The following is a 20740-nucleotide window of genomic DNA, read 5'->3' on the forward strand; positions in this document are numbered from 1 at the left end:
TTCCTATGTATCTTAACTCCATCTACCCACCTTGGTTCCCTAACTATTAATACCCTTGCCTAACAAAAATCTATCTACCTCAGTTTTGAACTGGAAACATGCAGGTCCCAGTAGGTCAGCACTGAGCATCTATGGTGCAGCCTGACCTGCATGGTCCTCCTCCTCCTAATCTGGGTACATCGGACAGGGGGCTGCATCAGTGGGAAACCCATTGGGGCCAATAATTGCGTGGGGGAAATAAAAATTATTTATATCATTTGGCACCAAGGCTCACTGGTGCCAACAGGGGAAAACAAAGATGGAAAAATTATCAAGAAATAGCTAAAACACACTTACCTTTATATTGCTATTTGCTTTTCCATGATCTCCAGTATGCTCAAGCTGCCTAGCAGCTCAGGACACCCATTTCAAAAGGGCTTTCTTTACATCTGGTGTCCTGCATGCTAGTAACGCATGAAATGCAGGCAGGACCAACACAACCCCGTGAATGCTAAAATGAAGGACCTGCCCACTTAACTTGGGCACTTCAACCAAAAGCTGGTCCCATCCACCCATTGCTGCCTGGCACATCTGATTTGTGGCATCTGACTGCCACGATACTGCCCAAAGATCCTCCAAAACAGGTGGGGAAAATCCTCTAGATGGCCCAGGCTGGAAGGGTGCATGGAGAGAAGGGTTTTGATAAGAGCAGAAAAGGAGAAACTGTTTCCACTGGCACGAGGGTCGTTAACCAGAGGACACAGATTTAAGGTGATTGGCAAAAGAACCAGAGGCAAGATGAGGAGAATTTTTTATTAACGCAGTGAGTTGTTACGATCTGGAATGTGTTGCCTGAAAGGGTGATGGAAAGAGATTCAATAGTAAAATGGAACTGGATATAAACACTAGAAAAGGAAAAATTTACAGGGCTATGGGAAACAACCAGGGGAGTGGGACTAATTAGATAGCTGTTTAAAGAGCCGACACAGGCACGATGGGCTGAATGGTCTCCTTTTGAGATTCTATGATTCTGAGAGGAAGAACTCAGCCAAGGATCTTGATTGCTATCCAGTGACACATGCATTCAAGGATTAGGCTTGGCTGTGTTGTTAGCCCCTCCCCCAAACCCCATTCCATCCCTAACACTCGGTACCTATGCTCAGAAATGGTCACTTGAGTGCTACCTGCCTTGGTGAAACCATACCTCAGCATGACTGCCTTGAACCTATGGAGAAAAATTGTGACCTGAAATTAAATTTGGTTTAGTTTATTATTTTTTTCTCTATAAAAAATATTGAATTCTTCCAATGGTTCATTAATATATGCTTCATAAATCTCATGAGTCATATAACTTGCCTTTATGTAGGGTAGGAAAACATTACAAAATGACAGGAGAGTCCCTATCGGCGTTGGTGCATAGGGTTTGGCCTCTGTGCCACTAGAGTAATTGGACTGGATTGGGCTCAGCCAAATCCTACATTTAAGCACGCTGTTTAAATTCTACATTTGAACAGCGTGCTATAACTTCTAGGCTTACACATCAAGAAGTGGCCAGCTGGGCAAGGCATCGGGGGGCGGCCACCTGCCTGTTGTGGAACTGCGTCACAGCAAGGAGTCAATGACATCAGGGAGGGTAGGATTGGAGGCTGGCAGGGTGGTGCTCCAACACAAATTTGTGCCTGTGATTCCGACGCGACGTGATTCTGAGGAAGTGCTTCCCAACAAGAAGGAACAGTGGGCCAAGTTATACAGCTGCACTGCAGAGGCCAGTCTCAGGAAATGGCATGTGCATGCCGTGTAAATGGTCAAAAGAAAAGGGTAGAAATCAGGAGGGGAAAAACCCAGCAATAAATGTGGCAACTAGATCTTGAATGTGGGTCATGTGACAATTACATGGTTAACAGTGTAGCTTGTATAACATTACTGGTGGATTAGTGATTTTACACCAGTCACATTTTCGGTCAGCAGGTGGTAATGGTTCTGCTGTTGCCATTTACAGCTCCTCTAGACCCACCTTTTGTTTCTTTACCTGTCCCATTCCCACCCTCTTTTAACCTTGCACCATCATCCCTTTTGTCATTTAATCGATCCTGCCCTCCACCCTATCACAGACCTACCCTTTTGTTCTTTCCTCGCCTCCCTCCTCCCCCTCTCCTGGCTCTGTACTTGCTTAAAAACGTTAACTTCTTGCAGTTTTGATGAAAGGTCATCGACCTGAAACGTTATCTGTTTCTTTCTCCACAGATGCTGCCTGACCTGCTGAGTATTTCCAGCATTTTCTGTTTTTATTTCAAATTTCCAGCATCCACAGTATCTTGCTTTTGACTTTTACATCTGTTGTGATTAGATCACAGGTTGATATAGATTTCTCACCATAACTGCATTCATCCGATGTAGTACAACTGCATACAATAGGATATTCCTCGTCCTGGACAGGGCCAAGGCTCCAAGGGACACTGTTCCTTTAAATTGTAATGCCTGCACATTTGTGTACTTAGTCTCATTCATATCTTCAAATTCCTTCCTACCAGAAGGCAGAGCATTAACGTCCCAAGCTTGGTGTCAGCAACAAAACAGATGCTAACAGTTCCAGTACAGTGTGTCAGAGATAGGGAAGAGTGCACAAGGAGCGAGACAGAGTGCGAGAAGCATTTATGTGGAGACTACTGCATTTGAGCAGCAAGGGAGACTCAACCAGAAGTAACCCAGCATTCTTCAATCATCACTTTCAAAGCTGATTATTCCAAGATATCCTGTCTTCATAGAATCATAGAAAGGTTACAGCAGGGAAGGAGGCCATTCGGCCCATCAAGTCCACGCTGGCTCTATGCAAGAGCAATCCAGCTAGTCCCACTCCCCCGCCTTTTCCCCGTAGCCCTGCAAATTTTTTCCTTTCAAGTACTCATCCAGCTCCCTTTTGAAGGCAATGATTGAACCCATCTGGTTCACTAATGTCCTTTAGGGAAGGAAACCTGCCATCCTCACCCGGTCTGGCCTATATGTGACTCCAGACCCACAGCAATGTGGTTGATTCTTAATTGCCCTCTGAAATGGCCTAGCAAGCCACTCAGCTGTAAAATCTCGCTAAAAAAAGTCACAAGAAGAATAAAACCAGACGGACCACCCGGCATCGGACCACTAGGCACCGGACACGACAACGGCAAAAAAACACCAAGCCCAGTCAATCCTGCAAAGTCCTCCTCACTAACATCTGGGGACTTGTGCGAAAATTGGGAGAGCTGTCCCACAGACTAGTCAAGCAACAGCCTGACATAGCCATACTCTCAGAATCATACCTTTCAGCCAATGTCCCACACTCTTCCATCACCATCCCCGGGTATGTCCTGTCCCACTGGCAGTACAGACCCACCAGAGGTGGCGGTACAGTGATATACAGTCAGGGGGAGTGGCCCTGGGAGTCCTCAACATTGACTCTGGACCCCATGAAATCTCATGGCATCAGGTCAAACATGGGCAAGGAAACCTCCTGGTGATTACCACCTACCGCCCTCCCTCAGCTGATGAATCAGTCCTCCTCCGTGTTGAACACCACTTGGAGGAAGCACTGAGGGTAGCAAGGGCACAGAATGTACTCTGGGTGGAGGAAGCACTGAGGGTAGCAAGAGCACAGAATGTACTTTGGGTGGGGGATTTCAATGTCCATCACCAAGAGTGGCTCGGTAGCACCACTACTGACCGAGCTGGCCAAGTCCTGAAGGACATAGCTGCCAGACTGGGCCTGCAGCAAGTGGTGAGCGAACCAACTTGAGAGAAAAACTTACTTGACCTCGTCCTCACCAAACTACCAGTCGCAAATGCATCTGTCCATGACAGTATTGGTAGGAGTGACCACCGCACAGTCCTCGTGGAGACGCAGTCCCGTCTTCGCACTGAGGATACCATCCAACCACCATGCTAAATGGGATAGATTCAGAACAGATCTAGCAGCTCAAAACTGGGCATCCATGAGGTGCTGTGGGCCATCAGCAGCAGAATTGTATTCCAGCACAATCTGTAACCTCATGGCCCGGCATATTCCTCACTCTACCATTACCGACAAGCCAGGGGGATCAACACTGGTTCAATGAGGATTGTGAAGGGCATGCCAGGAGCAGCACCAGGCGTACCTAAAAATGAGGTGCTAACCTGGTGAAGCTACAACTCAGGACTACATGCATGCTAAACAGCGGAAGCAACATGCTATTGACATTCCACAACCAACGGATCAAATCAAAGCTCTGCAGTCCCGCCACATCCAGTAGTGAATGATCGTGGACAATTAAACAACTAACGGGAGGAGGAGGCTCTGTCAACGTCCCCATCCTCAATGATGGCAGAGCCCAGCATGTGAGTGCGAAAGACAAGGCGAAAGCGTTTGCAACCATCTTCAGCCAGAAGTGCTGAGTGGATGATCCATCTCGGTCTCCTCCCGATATCCCCATCATCACAGAAGCCAGTCTTCAGCCAATTCGATTCACTCCACGTGATATCAAGAAACGGCTGAGTGCATTGGATACAGCAAAGGCCATGGGCCCTGTGGAAAACCATAAAGAAATGCCTGACCAAATTAACTTTCTAATACAACTAAACCATAAAGCTGGAAAGCATGATGGATAAGTTGACCATGTTAGCTTTCGACAGCCCCACAACATCTTGTGCTCCAGAACTAGCTGCACCTCTAGCCAAACTGTTCCAGTACAGCTACAACACTTGCATCTACCCGACAATGTGGAAATTTGCCCAGGTATGTCCTGTCCACAAAAAGCAGGACAAATCCAATCCGGCCAATTACCGCCCCATCAGTCTATTCTCAATCATCAAAGTGATGGAAGGTGTCGTCAACAGTGCTATAAAGCAGCACTTACTCACCAATAACCTTCTCACCGATGCTCAGTTTGGGTTCCGCCAGAACCACTCGGCTCCAGACCTCATGACAGCCTTGGTCCAAACATGGACAAAAGAGCTGAATTCCAGAGGTGAGGTGAGAGTGACTGCCCTTGACATCAAGGCAGCATTTGACCGAGTGTGGCACCAAGGAGCCCCAGTAAAATTGAAGTCAATGGGAATCGGGGGAAAACTCTGCAGTGGCTGGAGTCATACCTTGCACAAAAGAAATGGCAGTAATTGTTGGAGGCCAATCATCTCAGCCCCAGGACATTGCTGCAGGAGTTCCTCAGGGTAGTGTCCTAGGCCCAAACATCTCCTGCTGCTTCATCAATGACCTTCCCTCCATCATAATGTCAGAAGTGGGAATGTACACTGATGATTGCACAGTGTTGAGTTCCATTCACAACCCCTCAGATAATGAAGCAGTCCGAGCCCGCATGCAACAAGACCTGGACAACATCCAGGCTTGGGCTCATAAGTGGCAAGTAACATTTGCGCCAGACAAGTTCCAGTCAATGACCATCTCCAACAAGAGGGAGTCTAACCACCTCCCCTTGACATTCAACGGCATTACCATCGCCGAATATCCCCCACCATCAACATCCTGCGGGTCACCATTGACCAGAAAGTTAACTGGACCAGCCACATAAATACGGTAACTACAAGAGCAGGTCAGAGGCTGGGTATTCTGCGGTGAGTAACTCACCTCCTGACTCCCCAAAGCCTTTCCACCATCTACAAGGCACAAGTCAGGAGTGTGATGGAATACTCTCCACTTGCCTGGATGAGTGCAGCTCCAACAACACTCAAGAAGCTCGACACCATCCAGGACAAAGCAGCCCACTTGATTGGCACCCCATCCACCACCCTAAACATTCACTCCCTTCACCACTGGCACACCATGGCTGCAGTGTGTACCATCCACAGGATGCACTGCAGCAACTTGCCAAGGCTTCTTCGACAGCACCTCCCAAACCCGCGACCTCTACCATCTAGAAGGACAAGGGCAGCAGGCACATGGGAACAACATCACCTGCACGTTCCCCTCCAAGTCACACACCATCCCGACTTGGAAATATATCGCCGTTCCTTCATCGTCGCTGGGTCAAAATCCTGGAACTCCCTAGCAGCAATGTGGGAGAACCTTCACCACACGATCTGCAGCGGTTCAAGGGCAATTAGGGATGGGCAATAATTGCTGGCCTTGCCAGCGACGCCCACATTCCACGAACGAATAAAAAAAACTTGGAGGGGAACGTGCAGGTGGTGTTAAAAAGTACCTGGACCTGCACCTAAAGTGCTGTAAGCTACAGGGCTACGGACTGGGTGTTAGAAGGTGGAATTAGAATGGGCACCTGGTTGTTCTTTAAGCCGGCGTGGACACGATGGGCCGAATGGCCCCCTTCTGTGGTGTATCTTTTCTATGGATCTATGGTATTGTTCCCATGTGCCTGCTGCCCTTGTCCTTCTAGGTAGTAGAGGTCACGGGTTTGGGAGGTACCAATCAAGCGGATCTACAAAGCCTGGGATGGCAGGACTGACGTATGAGGAGAGATTGGAGAACTAGGCCTATATTCACTCGAGTTTAGAAGAATGAGAGGTGATCTCATCGAAACATATAAAATTCTAACAGGACTAGACAGACTAGATGCAGGGAGGATGTTCCCAATGGTTGGGGAGTCCAGAACCAGGGGTCACAGTCTCAGGATACGAGGTATGCCATTTAGAACAGAGATGAGGAGAAATTTCTTCACGCAGAGGGTGGTGAACCTGTGGAATTCTCTACCACAGAAGGCAGTGGAGGCCAAGTCATTAGATGTATTCAAGAAGGAGATAGATATATTTCTTAATGCGAAAGGGATCAAGGGATATAGGGAAAAAGCAGGAACAGGGTACTGAGTTAGACAATCAGCCATGATCATTTTGAATGGCGGAGCAGGCCCGAAGGGCCGAGAGGCCTATTCTTGCTCCTATTTTCTATGTTTCTATGCTTCAGCTCTCTTGGCTGAGAGTCTATTCCACTGGTCAGCAAGGCAAAACAATTCCTTTGTTTCACATCCTCAGAGATAGCCCTCAATGCGCTGGGCCAATATTCCATTTTCAGGAGAGACAACTAGCTGCCCAGGTGCGAGTGAAATTTTGTGATCCGACTGCCAGTAACGGTGCTGATTCTGAAATCGGTGCCGTCAACATGGGAGCTGCCACAGAATACATCTGAAGAAAGGCATTCACTTCCCCAGGCAGGGTTGTGATTGCTGCAGTCGCAACCAATTTTCAGGAACTTGTGAAGGAAGAAAAAAGTACAAGATTGAACCTCAGAACGTGTTCATCACAGCCAAGTCTGCTGCTGATGGTGGAAAAGAATGGAGGAAAAGCTCCAGGACAGGTCTAGCTATAAGCCTTTGGTATTTATTAAAATTTAAAAGGGACAGAGTTCCCCCAGTGCTTCTTACCGTAGAGAAAGCACATGATGCGTAATGTGTGATCTAGCCAAGATCTAACTGAATGGCGGTACAGGCTCGAGAGGCTGAATCGCCTCCCCCTGTTCCTATGTGTGTAATTTTACTCAGTAAGAGCTTCCGATTATCTCAGCACACAAGGCTCGAAAACAGGGCAAATAACATGCAGTTGTTGGGAATTTTTGTTTGTTGCCATTATTTCCTTTCCCCTGCCTTGCATGTAATCTAACATTATTCTGCAATCCTAACTGGTCAGGAATTTGTTGCTTGCACATAGGAAATCCTTGTTTGTGAACTGAGCAGCAACTGCATCAGATATTGAATTCGAAGCACCAGATTGCTGAACACCTCGGCAGTTGTGGGAGAGTTTTAAAGTGGCAGCTTTATAGTATAGTCCACAGTTTATACTAACACGCCGTGCCAAAAAACAGCAGGTTCCAGATGTGCAACCACAATCTCCTGTCAGACTGTCAAAGCGAGGTGCTTGCTCAGGAAGGGGGAATGAGGGGAGGAGTCACCCCTGGAAGCCTCTGTGCATTTTTAGTACGCTGTTACAGATTTGTATTGGTAGAGGCCAGAGAACATTAGAGTGCACAACTCTTCTAAATCAACTCTTAAACATTTAAATCAATTCTGTCCCTTGGCAGATCTCTGGGGTAATCGCTTTATTCACAGCAGCTCACTGAGTGGAAGTATCGATAAGCTGTACCAGGGAGGCACAGAACGCAGATTTGCACCCTTAATAACGTTGAACTCTGGATCTCCGCCTCGGTGCCCTGGGGTGGGGGGGGGGGAGGGAGGTGCTTTGAAGGGAGAGCCGGCTCCAGGACTGCTGACTCCGAGCAGTAGTGGAGGCCTGAGGAAACCTGGCTGCCCTCTAAACCTTGGTGGCTGCAAATAATGCATTGCACAAGGTGACCAAGATAGGGAGGGGAAATAACCTTTACAAAAAAAGTCTTGCATGCCGGAAATAAATGAATAAAAAGGCTAAAATGTGCTGTTTCATATAACTCCTACGGTATGTCAACTGAACTCTCGCAAGACATTGCTATTGAAAAGATGCCAATAGACTTGTGTTGCCAGTCTTGCTTTCTGTCGTTTGGGCCTACCCTGGTCCCTATTGTAATATTTTAGGCGGCCCACTTCCTTAATGATGCTGCCCTTCCTTTCCCCCTCCGTCAGCTTTCGAGGATGGGCAGCTATGCAATGGATTTTTTTTTTGTACTGCACCAAACACACAGAACGTACAGCACAGAAACAGGCCATTCGGCCAAACCAGTCCATGCTGGTATTTATGCTCCTCCTCCCACCCCACTTCATCTAACCCTATCAGCATATCCTTCTATTCCTTTCTCCCTCATGTATTAATCCAGCTTCCCCTTAAAATGCATCTATACTATTTACCTCAATTACTCCTTGCAGTCCCACTCTCTGGGTAAAAAAAAGTTTCTCCTGAATTCCTTACTGGATTTATTAGTGACTATCTTGTATTTATGGCCCCAAGTTTTGGACACCCCACCTGTGGAAACATCCTCTATCTACTCTATCAAACCTTGTCATAATTTTAAAGACCTCTATCAGGTCACCCCTCAGCCTTCTCTTTTCTAGAGAAAAAAGCCCCAGCCTGTTAAGTCTTTCCTGGTAGTTATAAGCTCCCAATTCTAGTATCATCCTTGTAAATCTTTATTGCAACTTCTCCAGCGCCTCTATATCCCTTTTGTAATATAGAGACTGAACTGAACATAAGAACAACATAAGAAATAGGAGCAGGAGTAGGCCAATTGGCCCCTCGAGCCTGCTCCGCCATTCAATAAGATCATGGCTGATCTGATCCTAACCTCAAATCTAAATTCATGTCCAATTTCCTGCCCGCTCCCCGTAATCCCTAATTCCCTTTAATGCTAGGAAACTGTCTGTTTCTGTTTTAAATTTATTCAATGATGTAGCTTCCACAGCTTTCTGGGGCAGCAAATTCCACAGACCTACTACCCTCTGAGTGAAGAAGTTTCTCCTCATCTCAGTTTTGAAAGAGCAGCCTCTTATTCTAAGATTATGCCCCCTCGTTCTAGTTTCACCCATCCTTGGGAACATCCTTACCGCATCCACCCGATCAAGCCCCTTCACAATCTTATATGTTTACTTAAGTATGGACACCAAAACTGTATGCAGTATTCCAGGTGCGGTCTCACCAATACCTTATATAACTGCAGCAATACCTCCCTGTTTTTATATTCTATCCCCCTAGCAATAAAAGCCAACATTCCGTTGGCCTTCTTGATCACCCGCTGCACCTGCATACTAACTTTTTGATTTTCTTGCACTAGGACCCCCAGATCCCTTCGTACTGCAGTACTTTCCAGTTTCTTGCCATTAAGATAATAACTTGCTCTCTGATTTTTCCTGCCAAAGTGCATCACCTCACATTTTCCAATATTGTATTGCATCTGCCAAATCTCCGCCCACTCACCCAACCTGTCTATATCCCCTTGCAGGTTTTTTATGTCCTCCTCACTCTCTACTTTCCCTCCCATCTTTGTATCTTCTGCAAACTTTGATATGTTACACTCGGTCCCCTCCTCCAAATCGTTAATATAGATTGTAAAGAGTTGGGGACCCAGCACCGACCCCTGCGGAACACCACTGGCTACTGGTTGCCAGTCCGAGAACGTACCATTTATCCCAACTCTCTGCTTCCTGTTAGATAACCAATCCTCCACCCATGCCAGAATATTACCCCCAATCCAGTGATTCTTTATCTTGAGCAATAATCTTTTATGTGGCACCTTGTCGAATGCCTTCTGGAAGTCTAAATACACTACGTCCACTGGTTCCCCTTTATCCACCCTGTACGTTATGTCCTCAAAGAACTCAAGCAAATTTGTCAGACATGACTTCCCCTTCGTAAAGCCATGCTGACTTTGTCCTATTAAATTATGTTTCTCCAAATGTTCTGCTACTGTCTCCTTAATAATAGACTCCAAAATTTTACCCACCACAGATGTTAGGCTAACTGGTCTATAATTTCCAGCCTTCTGCCTACTACCCTTTTTAAATAAGGGTGTTACATTAGCAGTTTTCCAATCTGCTGGGACCTTTGCCAAGTCCAGAGAATCTTGGAAAATTACCAAAGCATCCACAATTCCGACTGCCACTTCCCTCAAGACCCTCGGATGTAAGCCATCAGGTCCAGGGGATTTATCCGCCTTGAGTCCCATTAATTTACTGAGTACCAATTCCTTAGTGATTTTAATCGTATTTAGCTCCCCCCCCCCCAGAGCCCCCTGTTTGTCCAGTGTTGGGATGTTCTTAGTGTCCTCTACCGTAAAGACTGAAACAAAATATTTGTTCAGCATTTTTGCCATCTCCATGTTTCCCACCATTAATTTCCCGGTCTCATCCTCTAAGGGACCTACGTTTGCCTTAGCCACCCTTTTTCTTTTTATATAACTATAGAAACTCTTGCTATCTGTTTTTATATTTTTTGCTAATTTATTTTCATAATCTATCTTCCCTTTCTTAATCAATCCTTTAGTTACTTTTTGCTGTCTTTTGAAGACTTCCCAATCTTCTATCCTCCCACTAAGTTTGGCTACCTTATATGTCCTTGTTTTTAGTCGGATACTATCCTTGATTTCTTTACTTAGCCACGGATGGCTGTCATTTCTTTTACACCCTTTTTTCCTCAGTGGAATATATATTTTTTGAAAGTTGTAAAATAACTCCTTAAATGAACACATTTGCTCATGTACCGTCTTACCCTTTAATCTATTTTCCCAGTCCACTTTAATCACGTTCACGAGCGTTTTCAATCTATGAAATTTACTAGTTGTGAAATCGATGGCCTATTTGGAAGAGGCCAATCCTGGTTTTTTTTTGCTATACAAAGGGAGCAGAAACTGTTGCCGCTCTGCCTCCTTTACGCTGGTTTGGGCATTCTCGTGGGCACGGGACTGCTTGCCGGTCTGGCGAGGACCTATCAAGTGCTAGGACCGTCTTGAGTCATGTATTGTCTGGGCAGTGCACAAAAAACAGCAGGGGAGAGCCACGACTTGTGATAGTTAAACTTGCCCCTGAAACCCACTTGTGAATGCCAATAAGGTGCATCTGCCACTCCAAAATTTGAGTTCCCGCCTCCCGCACCCTGTGAACAAAAATCAGGATCAATTGGGGGGGGGGGGGGTGCCGGAGGGCCGGAGTTATTTGGTTAATAAACTGCCCTGCTTCTGAGTTTTTAAGTGCATTACCTGTCCTGGCAGTCCTCCTTCTGGTGCCTCTCGAGAATGGAGCGTGGGAACTGCTTCAGGCAGAAGCCGCACTCGCTGGGAAGCTCGCTCACCGCCTTTTCCACGGCCAGGTTCCTGCAGCACAGGCTCTTGCTGATCTCGCAGCGGCAGTTCGGGCAGGTTGCCTGTTCCTCCTTCAGCCTGGCATCAGCCAGCAGGTGAATGAAACAGCCTGCACACATCAAGTGACCATTCGTGCACTGCCGGGCGGAAAGAAAACTTACATTTATACCAAGTTGGACACTGCAGCAAGTCTTTTGTTTTGTTTTTTTTTGAACATGAGGGAGGACAGTGCTGGGAAACAGAACATTGTTGCATCCAATCGACAGCATGAAGTACTTGAGGTCAGGTCAGAGCACTGATCAGGTGCAATGCAGAGCACTCCAGCCTCCTACAATGCCCCGATGCAGGCAAAACCAAATTCAGAACCACCCCACCACTAACCCCACCCCTCCCCCAAGCGAGCAACTTCTGTTCACCACACTTACTGTCCTTGTCGTCCCTCACAGATAGACTGCTGAACAAGTGCCATTTGTGCTGGATTTAGGGCAAGTTATTTAATTCCTGTCTGTTGGGGAACTGATTAGAGACCGACTTAAGCTTGAGGGTCCCAACCGCCCTAAGAAATGGAGAAGGCCTTCGCCTCCACCTTTCTTCAGCCGGGTGCAAACCCAGGTCCCAGAAGATGGGAGAGAGTGTTCTAACATGTGCTACACCTACCTGTCCCCTCTCAACGTATTCAATGGACACTGGTAAACTTTCAAGAATTCCTGGGTGCAGGAGGAGGGGGGGGGCAGGGAGGAGGAAAGAGAAACAAAAAGCAGATATACTTCGATTTACAGAATAGCACTAGCCGTGCATAGAACCAACAGGCCACAGCAGCCAGTGAGGATTATTTGCACCAGTTGTTTTCACGTTTGCGAGAAGATTTGTTTGTGAAAGCACGGTGGAAATTCATGTCACTGGCATGCTACCCCAATATCTGCAGTCCGCCAGTAACACCTTGTGGTCAACTCGAGAATACGGCTAAGATTTAGCTGAAAAGCAAATTCCACATCGATTTCCAAAATTGCTACGAGCCACAGTGTATTCCTTCCTTCTCAACCCAGATAACGTCACATGGGGGGAGAAAAAAAGCAGCAAAGTGGCATCTCTGAGATTTCAGGCACATTTTATATCACACCAACAAGATGACAAGAAAGGACGGCAGCAAACCCCCTGCGTGTTAGTAAAGAAAGCTTGATGTTGGAATTTGAGAACATTCTTCGTTTTACATTTACTTAACACCCTCTTCAGGCATGCCACACGTAACTTTCAATCAAAAGGGAGGATGAGGCAAGCATTTGCCTGATATTGCTTGGGAACGGGTGAGACAGAAATTGTGTGGGAGCATTCTCCTGATTTCCCATTGTGCCCGTCTGTGGGAGGAAGCACTCAGCCTCTTCGCCCTGTGCTGCCTCGCCCACTGGCGATGCTGTCCAGATCGAGCGAGCGTCAGTGACGAGGTCACGCGCACCATTAGTGGCATCGTGCATTGTCCCTATTGATGGCAAAATCTCCTGTTCTGTCACTCCACTAAAACACAGCCATGGTGAAATTTGGCACTATTGGTTTAGCAGGGTCGTAAATAATTTGCACTGAAATTTTAACTTGCTCACCAGCTTACACCTATAATTAGTTTTGACCAACAACAAAAAGATACAGACTCCAGGTGACATTTGCCCGGACCTTTTGTTCGCAAAGCTACCTTCAACGTTTGACATTCCAAAAACCTTCCTGCAAAGCAGAAAAGTTGAAGATGATGGTGAAAGGGCACAAATTTTAAACTTTCCTACTGGGCGGGGGTTTGATGTATCCGACTGGCCCAGTAGTTTTATAAATTGGGGAAAATGAACTTTGTCAGATGTGTATCAGTAGCAATATTTATGGAAAAAAATCATCATTTTCTATGTATCTGAGAGCTTGCAAGGAAAGCTGGGTAAAGTAAGATTACCTACCTTCTTTCTCTCTCTCTCTCTCTCTCTCTCTTATCCTCCACATACCTCAGGATAGGCCCATCATCCAATGGGGGAAATCACCTGGATGGTGTCCCTCCATGAGTTTTAACCTCAATGAAGTCTCTCAAGGCCCATGTGATCTTTCCCCACTCCTAGGCTGTATAAGAGCCGTGGCCACACACCAGTCCTCAGTTCTTTTATCGACGGAGGCAGCCTGCAGGGTAGGTTGTGCTTACACAGCGAAGGAAAACAATTTTGTCAACATTTAGTAAAATGTCAAAACATTCCAAATCAGAGAGTTAGAAACAGTGGGATAAGAGGGTGTATGCGAGATAAGTGGAGGATAATATACAAAGAATGGGCAAGACCACAGTGAATGAAGGTAGTTAATCTTACTTTCTTCCTCATTTGTTTACCCTCCTTTTACCTCAGGAGTATACTTCAGTATTGTCAAAAAATGGAGGTGGACAAAATGGTAAATCTAAAGCCTGTCACTAGGACCAAAATGAGCACCTTTCTTGGGAGATGATTTCAGACAACCTTATTTACTAATGGGATGAATATATTCACTGTAAATGCTTCATGGAGTCTTGAGTGCCTCTTCTGGCATAAGCTTACGAGGCTGCAGCAGCTTGAGTGCAATGACGTTTTACTTTATGTGGTGGTTGATTAATATATTTTGCTCAGTCACCAGTTTCATCACCAATGAAGATGAAGTAAATAAATCAGATTTACAGAAATCTTTAAAGATTGCTCCACAATGTCTACTTGGATGTCAAATCCAAGTTTGGCCGCATGGTAATGGAAAGAATGTGAGGACCAGACTCTTCAGAAAGATGGAACTCTAGGCTCATCCATATGTTTTCCCCAAAATTGTCTTAAGAGTAGCCCAATGTGAGCACCAAATCAACATGGTGGATCTACTGAGAGGTCAACATTCATCGACTCAATGTGTGGATGTCTTAAGCCGTACTATAGCCAGAGGCTTAAAAGAAGCCATTATCTGATGAAAGCCAAGAAACCACAAAAGGGTCAAACTAAACTGCATGATGTGGGCCTCCTTTACAAAGCTCAATACTGGGCAGTGGTCCCAATGGATTTTCCATCTACAAGATACTGAAAGGCTGAAATGGCTATACACTGAATGGTGACGGAGATAGCTTTGAAGCTTCGATTAGTAAATGCTGCAGAGAAAGCAGTACGAAAGAGCAGCAAAATGACAGACCTAACATCAAACTCTTCCACTTCTATCTTTACAGTGCAAGATTTTTCTGGATACCAAGAGTATGTCCATCACTAAAGATAGAAAATCCAGCAACCAAGGAACAGCCATAGGGAAAAAGAGAACTAATTTAGCCAGATGTAGGAACCGGACACATTCACACATAATATCACTCCACCTACCCTTCTAAGTTCAAAGATACAGAGGGTGATACAAGATCATTTCTTTTTTGAAGAATGCAAGGTCAGAGTTTTTAGAAGACTTGTGTTGTGCATCACGGTCAGAAGGCAGAGAGGACTTTGTCTTGTGCCTCACACTTTTTTCTTGAAGTTGTTCACGCCACTTTGAGGGAGGCAGTCATCAGCCTGAACTTGGCTTTGTGGAAGCTCAAAACATGAAGATCCAGAGTAGGTGTTTAATGTCATTTTAGAGAATATTAAGATCTTTATTTTTCCTACCTAAAAAAGTGACTGTAGAATAGTGAAAGAACTATCTTCTAAAGCCAGTAGCAATTTGATTCAAAGAAACTTTTTTTTTACCCCCAAGTTTAATAAGCTCTCTCCACCTTTAGTTTATGGTGCAATCTCCTCTCCCTGATGGTTAGATAAGACAGGGGAAGTGATCACTAATAGGTGTTATGGCACTCCAGGAGGTTAAGTTTCCTCCTATCTCTACATTTTCCTGTTCTTCGATCCAGGCATTTAAACAGGATATCCAAAGGAAGTTTGTTTTTGGTTCAACAAGATGGTAGATTAACCTCTTTTGGGAATAGGTTGTGTTTAAGTTTTGTTGACATTTCTTAAAGCACTTAGCATTTCTGCAACCTAATCACCAAAGATCCCTAAAAGCTCCTCCTGAACATCACCTAGATGGCAGGAATGCACAACAAAGTGTGTCTCTGGAGTAGGGCATCCTGAACAGTACAACAATGCTTCTAATTCAATATCGAATCTCTGAAGTAACTGCAGTCTGAAAATCGCCATACACCAATGGAACTGTGTTCTCTCTCAAAGGGACCTGTGCCATTCTGGCAATAGTTTGAAGGAACCAAACAAAGATGAATAAACTTTAGAGAATACACCTGATCCACGCTCGTCTCATTTGTAAAATGTCCTAGAATCATAGCGGACTGCTTCTAACCATCCAATTTCTTTGGCTTCTTCTCAAGACCAAGGAATGTCTAGATAGTGGACTTTATTTGTACTTAGAACATCATCAAGGAATTCAGAGGTGAACTGGTAATGGTCTGAATGGTAACCCCACTAATCTCTGACTAGAGGACTGTGTACGTCATAGGATTGGAGGCAAGGCTTTTTCTTACATTTTTTTTGAAAGAGAGAGTTTGGGTCTCAATGGAACAGGGATATCAGAATTAGCAAGATCCCCCAAGTATATCCACTGTAATATGGTGAATGCAAATAGTATAGGCATCAATCCCAAGGCCAAAATGAAAGCTGGTCAGCCAGAACAAACACATTGACCACAAACCAAGTGTCAGTCAGTGCAACCACAGCCTAAAGGTGACCGTCTCCTCTACCAGTAGGTATCTTTGTGAACAAATATTGGTCAGAACAACTGTAGATAACGTGTGAACTCATGTCCTTGAAGACACAGACAGATGTTGTGGTATTGGAATCTTCTCAGTGCCTGTTCATTCTAGGTTCTACAGCAAGAACAGAAGAGTACGATGCCTGCTCCCCAGTCACATGAAACCAATCCAGTGCTCTTCTATCAGTTCAGTCAAGAACAAGAAAGCTATTATCCCTTATTTGACAAATTTCTCTGAAAAAGTATTTTTCCTTCACGTTAGGTTTGGGTTGAAAACAGAGTCCTGAATTTCAGTTCCCAGCAAGTATCAAGTGAAGTCATCCAGTCTTCAAGGATCAGTTTCCAATGTTTCATGGCAAGCCTTTATGGAGAGTTGGTGGCAATCCCCGTCACTGATGCTGTCCTTTGATGGAAGACCATAAAGACTCCTTTGAGGACTGTTATTGGCAGAGAAACCTCAACAAGAGATGGAAAATTTTAAGCTGGACACAGCCATTTGTTTCATTTTGGTTTGCGAAATTATACATCTCCACCCTAAGTTCTTTGAAATGAGTTAAAAGCAATGCCAAAGCTTTGCAAATTTGAAATCCTTGCAAAAAAAATCTTTGAGAACTGCTCCTACTGAAAAACCAACAAGCTGGACATTGTTGACTGGAGAAGAAGAATGGAGGACTGATCTTATGGCATCAACTCTTGTATAGTGCAGCATTGGAGGGGGAACCATAAGATTTTAAAATTCTTGGAGGACCATCTTAAAGATTTTATCACCTGTGGGCCTATCCTGAAGCTTATGGAGAATAGATGAATGAGGAAGAAAGTAGTTAGTTGTTTAAAAAAACAGATCCCTATAAGAAAACCTGACAAAATGGTTAGAAATTGCGTTCAGACTGTAGTTAGGACAGTTCTGTGTTCCATCAATTGCTCCATTCCAGTTTAAAACATTAAAACATTTTCACAACCTTTTGTGAATGAAACTGATGGAATTTAATAATATTAGCAAAATAAAAAATTGTCATCAGTAGTTAACAAACAGAAGCACCACTCAGATCACTTCACATGTGTTTTTCCGAGAGATCAGAGCAGCTCAGTGAAAGGGACGATACCTGCCACTGTACAGAAAGGGTCCACAATGGAAACCTGTTCACTCATCCTGTAATCTTAAAGTCCACTGTGCCAAATACATTTGAATACCTAGACTGCCATATAGCTCAAATGTTAAATTATCTCCAACATAGTTTTCCTTCTCTAAGTATAGTTCAACTCGATGCATACAATAAATATATATTTATACTTCTTGTATACATGGAGTTGAACTATACTGTAGGATGACAGCAATATATATATATATATATATTATATACATACACACAGTGCTACACTTACATCAGGTTTTCTCCCCCTTCCGACATAGCTACATCATCAGTTTTGACTAGCTAAACTACCAGAGACCTGAGAATTCAATGAGGGTCTGTACACGAGTTTTTAAATCAAACACCTTTCAGATTAGAAAACATTTCTACACACAAAGGGTGGTAGAAGTTTGGAACTCTTTAAATCAGAGAGCAAGTTATTATCTTAATGGCGAGAAACTGGAAAGTACTGCAGTACAAAGGGATCTAGGGGTCCTAGTGCAAGAAAATCAAAAAGTTAGTATGCAGGTGCAGCAGGTGATCAAGAAGGCCAATGGAATGTTGAATATAAAAACAGGGAGGTATTGCTGCAGTTATATAAGGTATTGGTGAGACCGCACCTGGAATACTGCATACAGTTTTGCTGTCCATACTTAAGAAAAGACATACTTGCTCTCGAGGTAGTACAAAGAAGGTTCACTCGGTTAATCCCGGGGATGAGGGGGTGGACGTATGAGGAGAGGTTGAGTAGATTGGGACTCTACTCATTGGAGTTCAGAAGAATGAGAGGCGATCTTATTGAAACATAAGATTGTGAAGGGGCTTGATCGGGTGGATGCGGTAAGGATGTTCCCAAGGATGGGTGAAACTAGAACTAAGGGGCATAATCTTAGGATAAGGGGCTGCTCTTTCAAAACTGAGATGAGGAGAAACTTCTTCACTCAGAGGGTGGTAGGTCTGTGGAATTTGCTGCCCCAGGAAGCTGTGGAAGCTACATCATTAAATAAATTTAAAACAGAAATAGACAGTTTCCTAGAAGTAAAGGGAATTAGGGGTTACGGGGAGCGGGCAGGAAATTGGACATGAATTTTGATTTGAGGTTAGGATCAGATCAGCCATGATCTTATTGAATGGCGGAGCAGGCTCGAGGGGCCGATTGGCCTACTCCTGCTCCTATTTCTTATGTTCTTATGTAACTCTCTTCCGCAAACAGCAATTGATACTAGCTCAATTGCTAAATTTAAATCTGAGATGGATAGCTTTTTGGCAACCAAAGGTATTAAGGGATATGGGCCAAAGGCAGGTATATGGAGTTAGATCACAGATCAGCCATGGTCTTATCAAATGGCAGAGCAGGCACGAGGGGCTGAATGGCCTACTCCTGTTCCTATGTTCCTAAAAGAGCTAAGGAATAGGGAGAGTAGGAGCAGGAGCTCTCCCTGTACAGTTATACCAAGCTGAGAAAATGCAATATCTATGGCAAGGATATTCTTTCTCATATTTACAACGACATATAATCAAGAGTAACCATAGCAGTGCAGAGTCTGGAGGTGGGACTAAGAATCTAAATGCAAGATCACCTCGAAGTATTGCAGCAACAAAGCAAGCACCAATTGCAACAGTCAGAATGAGACAACAGTGATTAGTGAAAGTGCTTCAGATAGCTGCCCATTTAGCAAAACCTTCTACATATTATCACTTGACGTTGGACTGACTTTCTATGATGGCTCCTGACCAGCTCAGGAACACTATAAAAAGATACAAGTTACACTCCGTTAGCCTAGGATTTAGTTCACATGGTCACTAATTGCCTAAAATGGCAAACACTTCGTTCTAATTATGGAGATTGCCCTATTGTGAGGTTATTCAGTTTGGTAGGAAAAACAGAATATTTTTTAAATGGTGAGAAACTATTAAATGTTGGTGTCCAGAGAGACTTGGGTGTCCTCGTACAAGAAACACAAAAAGTTAGCATGCAAGTACAGCAGGCAATTAGGAAAGCAAATGGCATGTTGGCCTTTATTGCAAGAGGGTTGGAGTACAAGAGTAAGGAGGTCTTACTACAATTCTACAGGGCTTTGGTGAGACCTCACCTGGAGTACTACATACAGTTTTGGTCTCCTTTTCTAAGGAAGGATATACTTGCCCTAGAGGAGGTGCAACGAAGGTTCACGAGATTAATTCCTGGGATGACAGGGTAGACGCTGAGAGGTTGTTTCCCCTGACTGGAGAGTCTAGAACTAGGGGGCGTAGTCAGGATAAGGGGTCGGCCATTTAAGACTGAGATGAGGAGGTATTGCTTCACGCAGAGGGCTGTGAATCTTGGGAATTCTCTACCCTAGAGGGCTGTGGATGCTGAGTCATTGAGTATATTCAAGGTGGAGATAGATAGATTTTTGGACTCGAGGAGAATCAAGGAATATATGAGGATCAGGCAGGAAAGCAGAGCTGAGGTTGAAGATCAGCCATGATCTGATTGAATGGCGGAGCAGACTCGAGGGGCCGTATGGCCTACACCTGCTCCTATTTCTTATGTTCTCATGGTAAGTCGCAGAAGGGGGAGATGGATGTCCACCAAGGCACGAAGATCACATAGAATTCTGTACCGACAGAGTGGCTCCCTTCAGTGAAAGAGACTTCAGGTTGCAAGAAAATATAGGTTCAATATGGTTCTGACATCAATTTGCTCAAAACAAGATTCAAATCATTCAGAAGTTAGTTGGAGGTTGAACAATTTCACTTTCCAGGTGCTCTTCATGAGCCTGGAGACCATACAATATTCTCCAACCATCCATCCAAGATGACCCTCTTCCAGTCTTCAGAGTTGAGTCGTTCATGATACTAGGACAGCTTCCATTACCCAACATCATTTGGCAATTCTGCCTCAAGAGCCAAACTATCAAGCGGATGCCCTGTTGGTCACTGTGAGGGATCCAGTGTGAATGGTAACATGCTGAGTAACAAGGTCAGAGAAACAAGATTTTCTCAGCCAGTAAGCGGTCACCAAGGTAACTGATCTATGTTATCCAGATCTGACAAACGTTTATGGCTAAGAGAAGGAATTGGATCTTAGTCACTCATGTTGGACAGTCCAATTGTTTGGCTGGTCCAAAGGACTGTTGAGCATATCCAACGTAATAGTCTCTACTCCTGTTCCTGGATGTTCAGAAAGGGCTTGTTCTTTGAAGAAAACAAGAGCTAACCAAACTGCTTGGAAGTTAAGCCTGTCTAATGT

At 44.7% G+C, this 20740-nt stretch overlaps 1 protein-coding gene across 2 annotated transcripts in view; it reads right to left on the reverse strand.

Annotated features, from left to right (window-relative positions):
- Positions 1 to 20740, reverse strand: part of zftraf1 (zinc finger TRAF-type containing 1) — a 151096-nt gene that overhangs the window by 63860 nt on the left and 66496 nt on the right. For both annotated transcript variants that reach the window (XM_067969009.1, XM_067969020.1), the window contains exon 2: positions 11570 to 11808. In XM_067969009.1, coding sequence (XP_067825110.1) covers positions 11570 to 11808 — 239 coding nt within the window. The remainder of the gene's footprint in view (positions 1 to 11569; positions 11809 to 20740) is intronic.

The sequence above is a fragment of the Heptranchias perlo genome, chromosome 2, assembly GCF_035084215.1.
Source record: "Heptranchias perlo isolate sHepPer1 chromosome 2, sHepPer1.hap1, whole genome shotgun sequence".
Lineage (NCBI taxonomy): Eukaryota > Metazoa > Chordata > Chondrichthyes > Hexanchiformes > Hexanchidae > Heptranchias > Heptranchias perlo.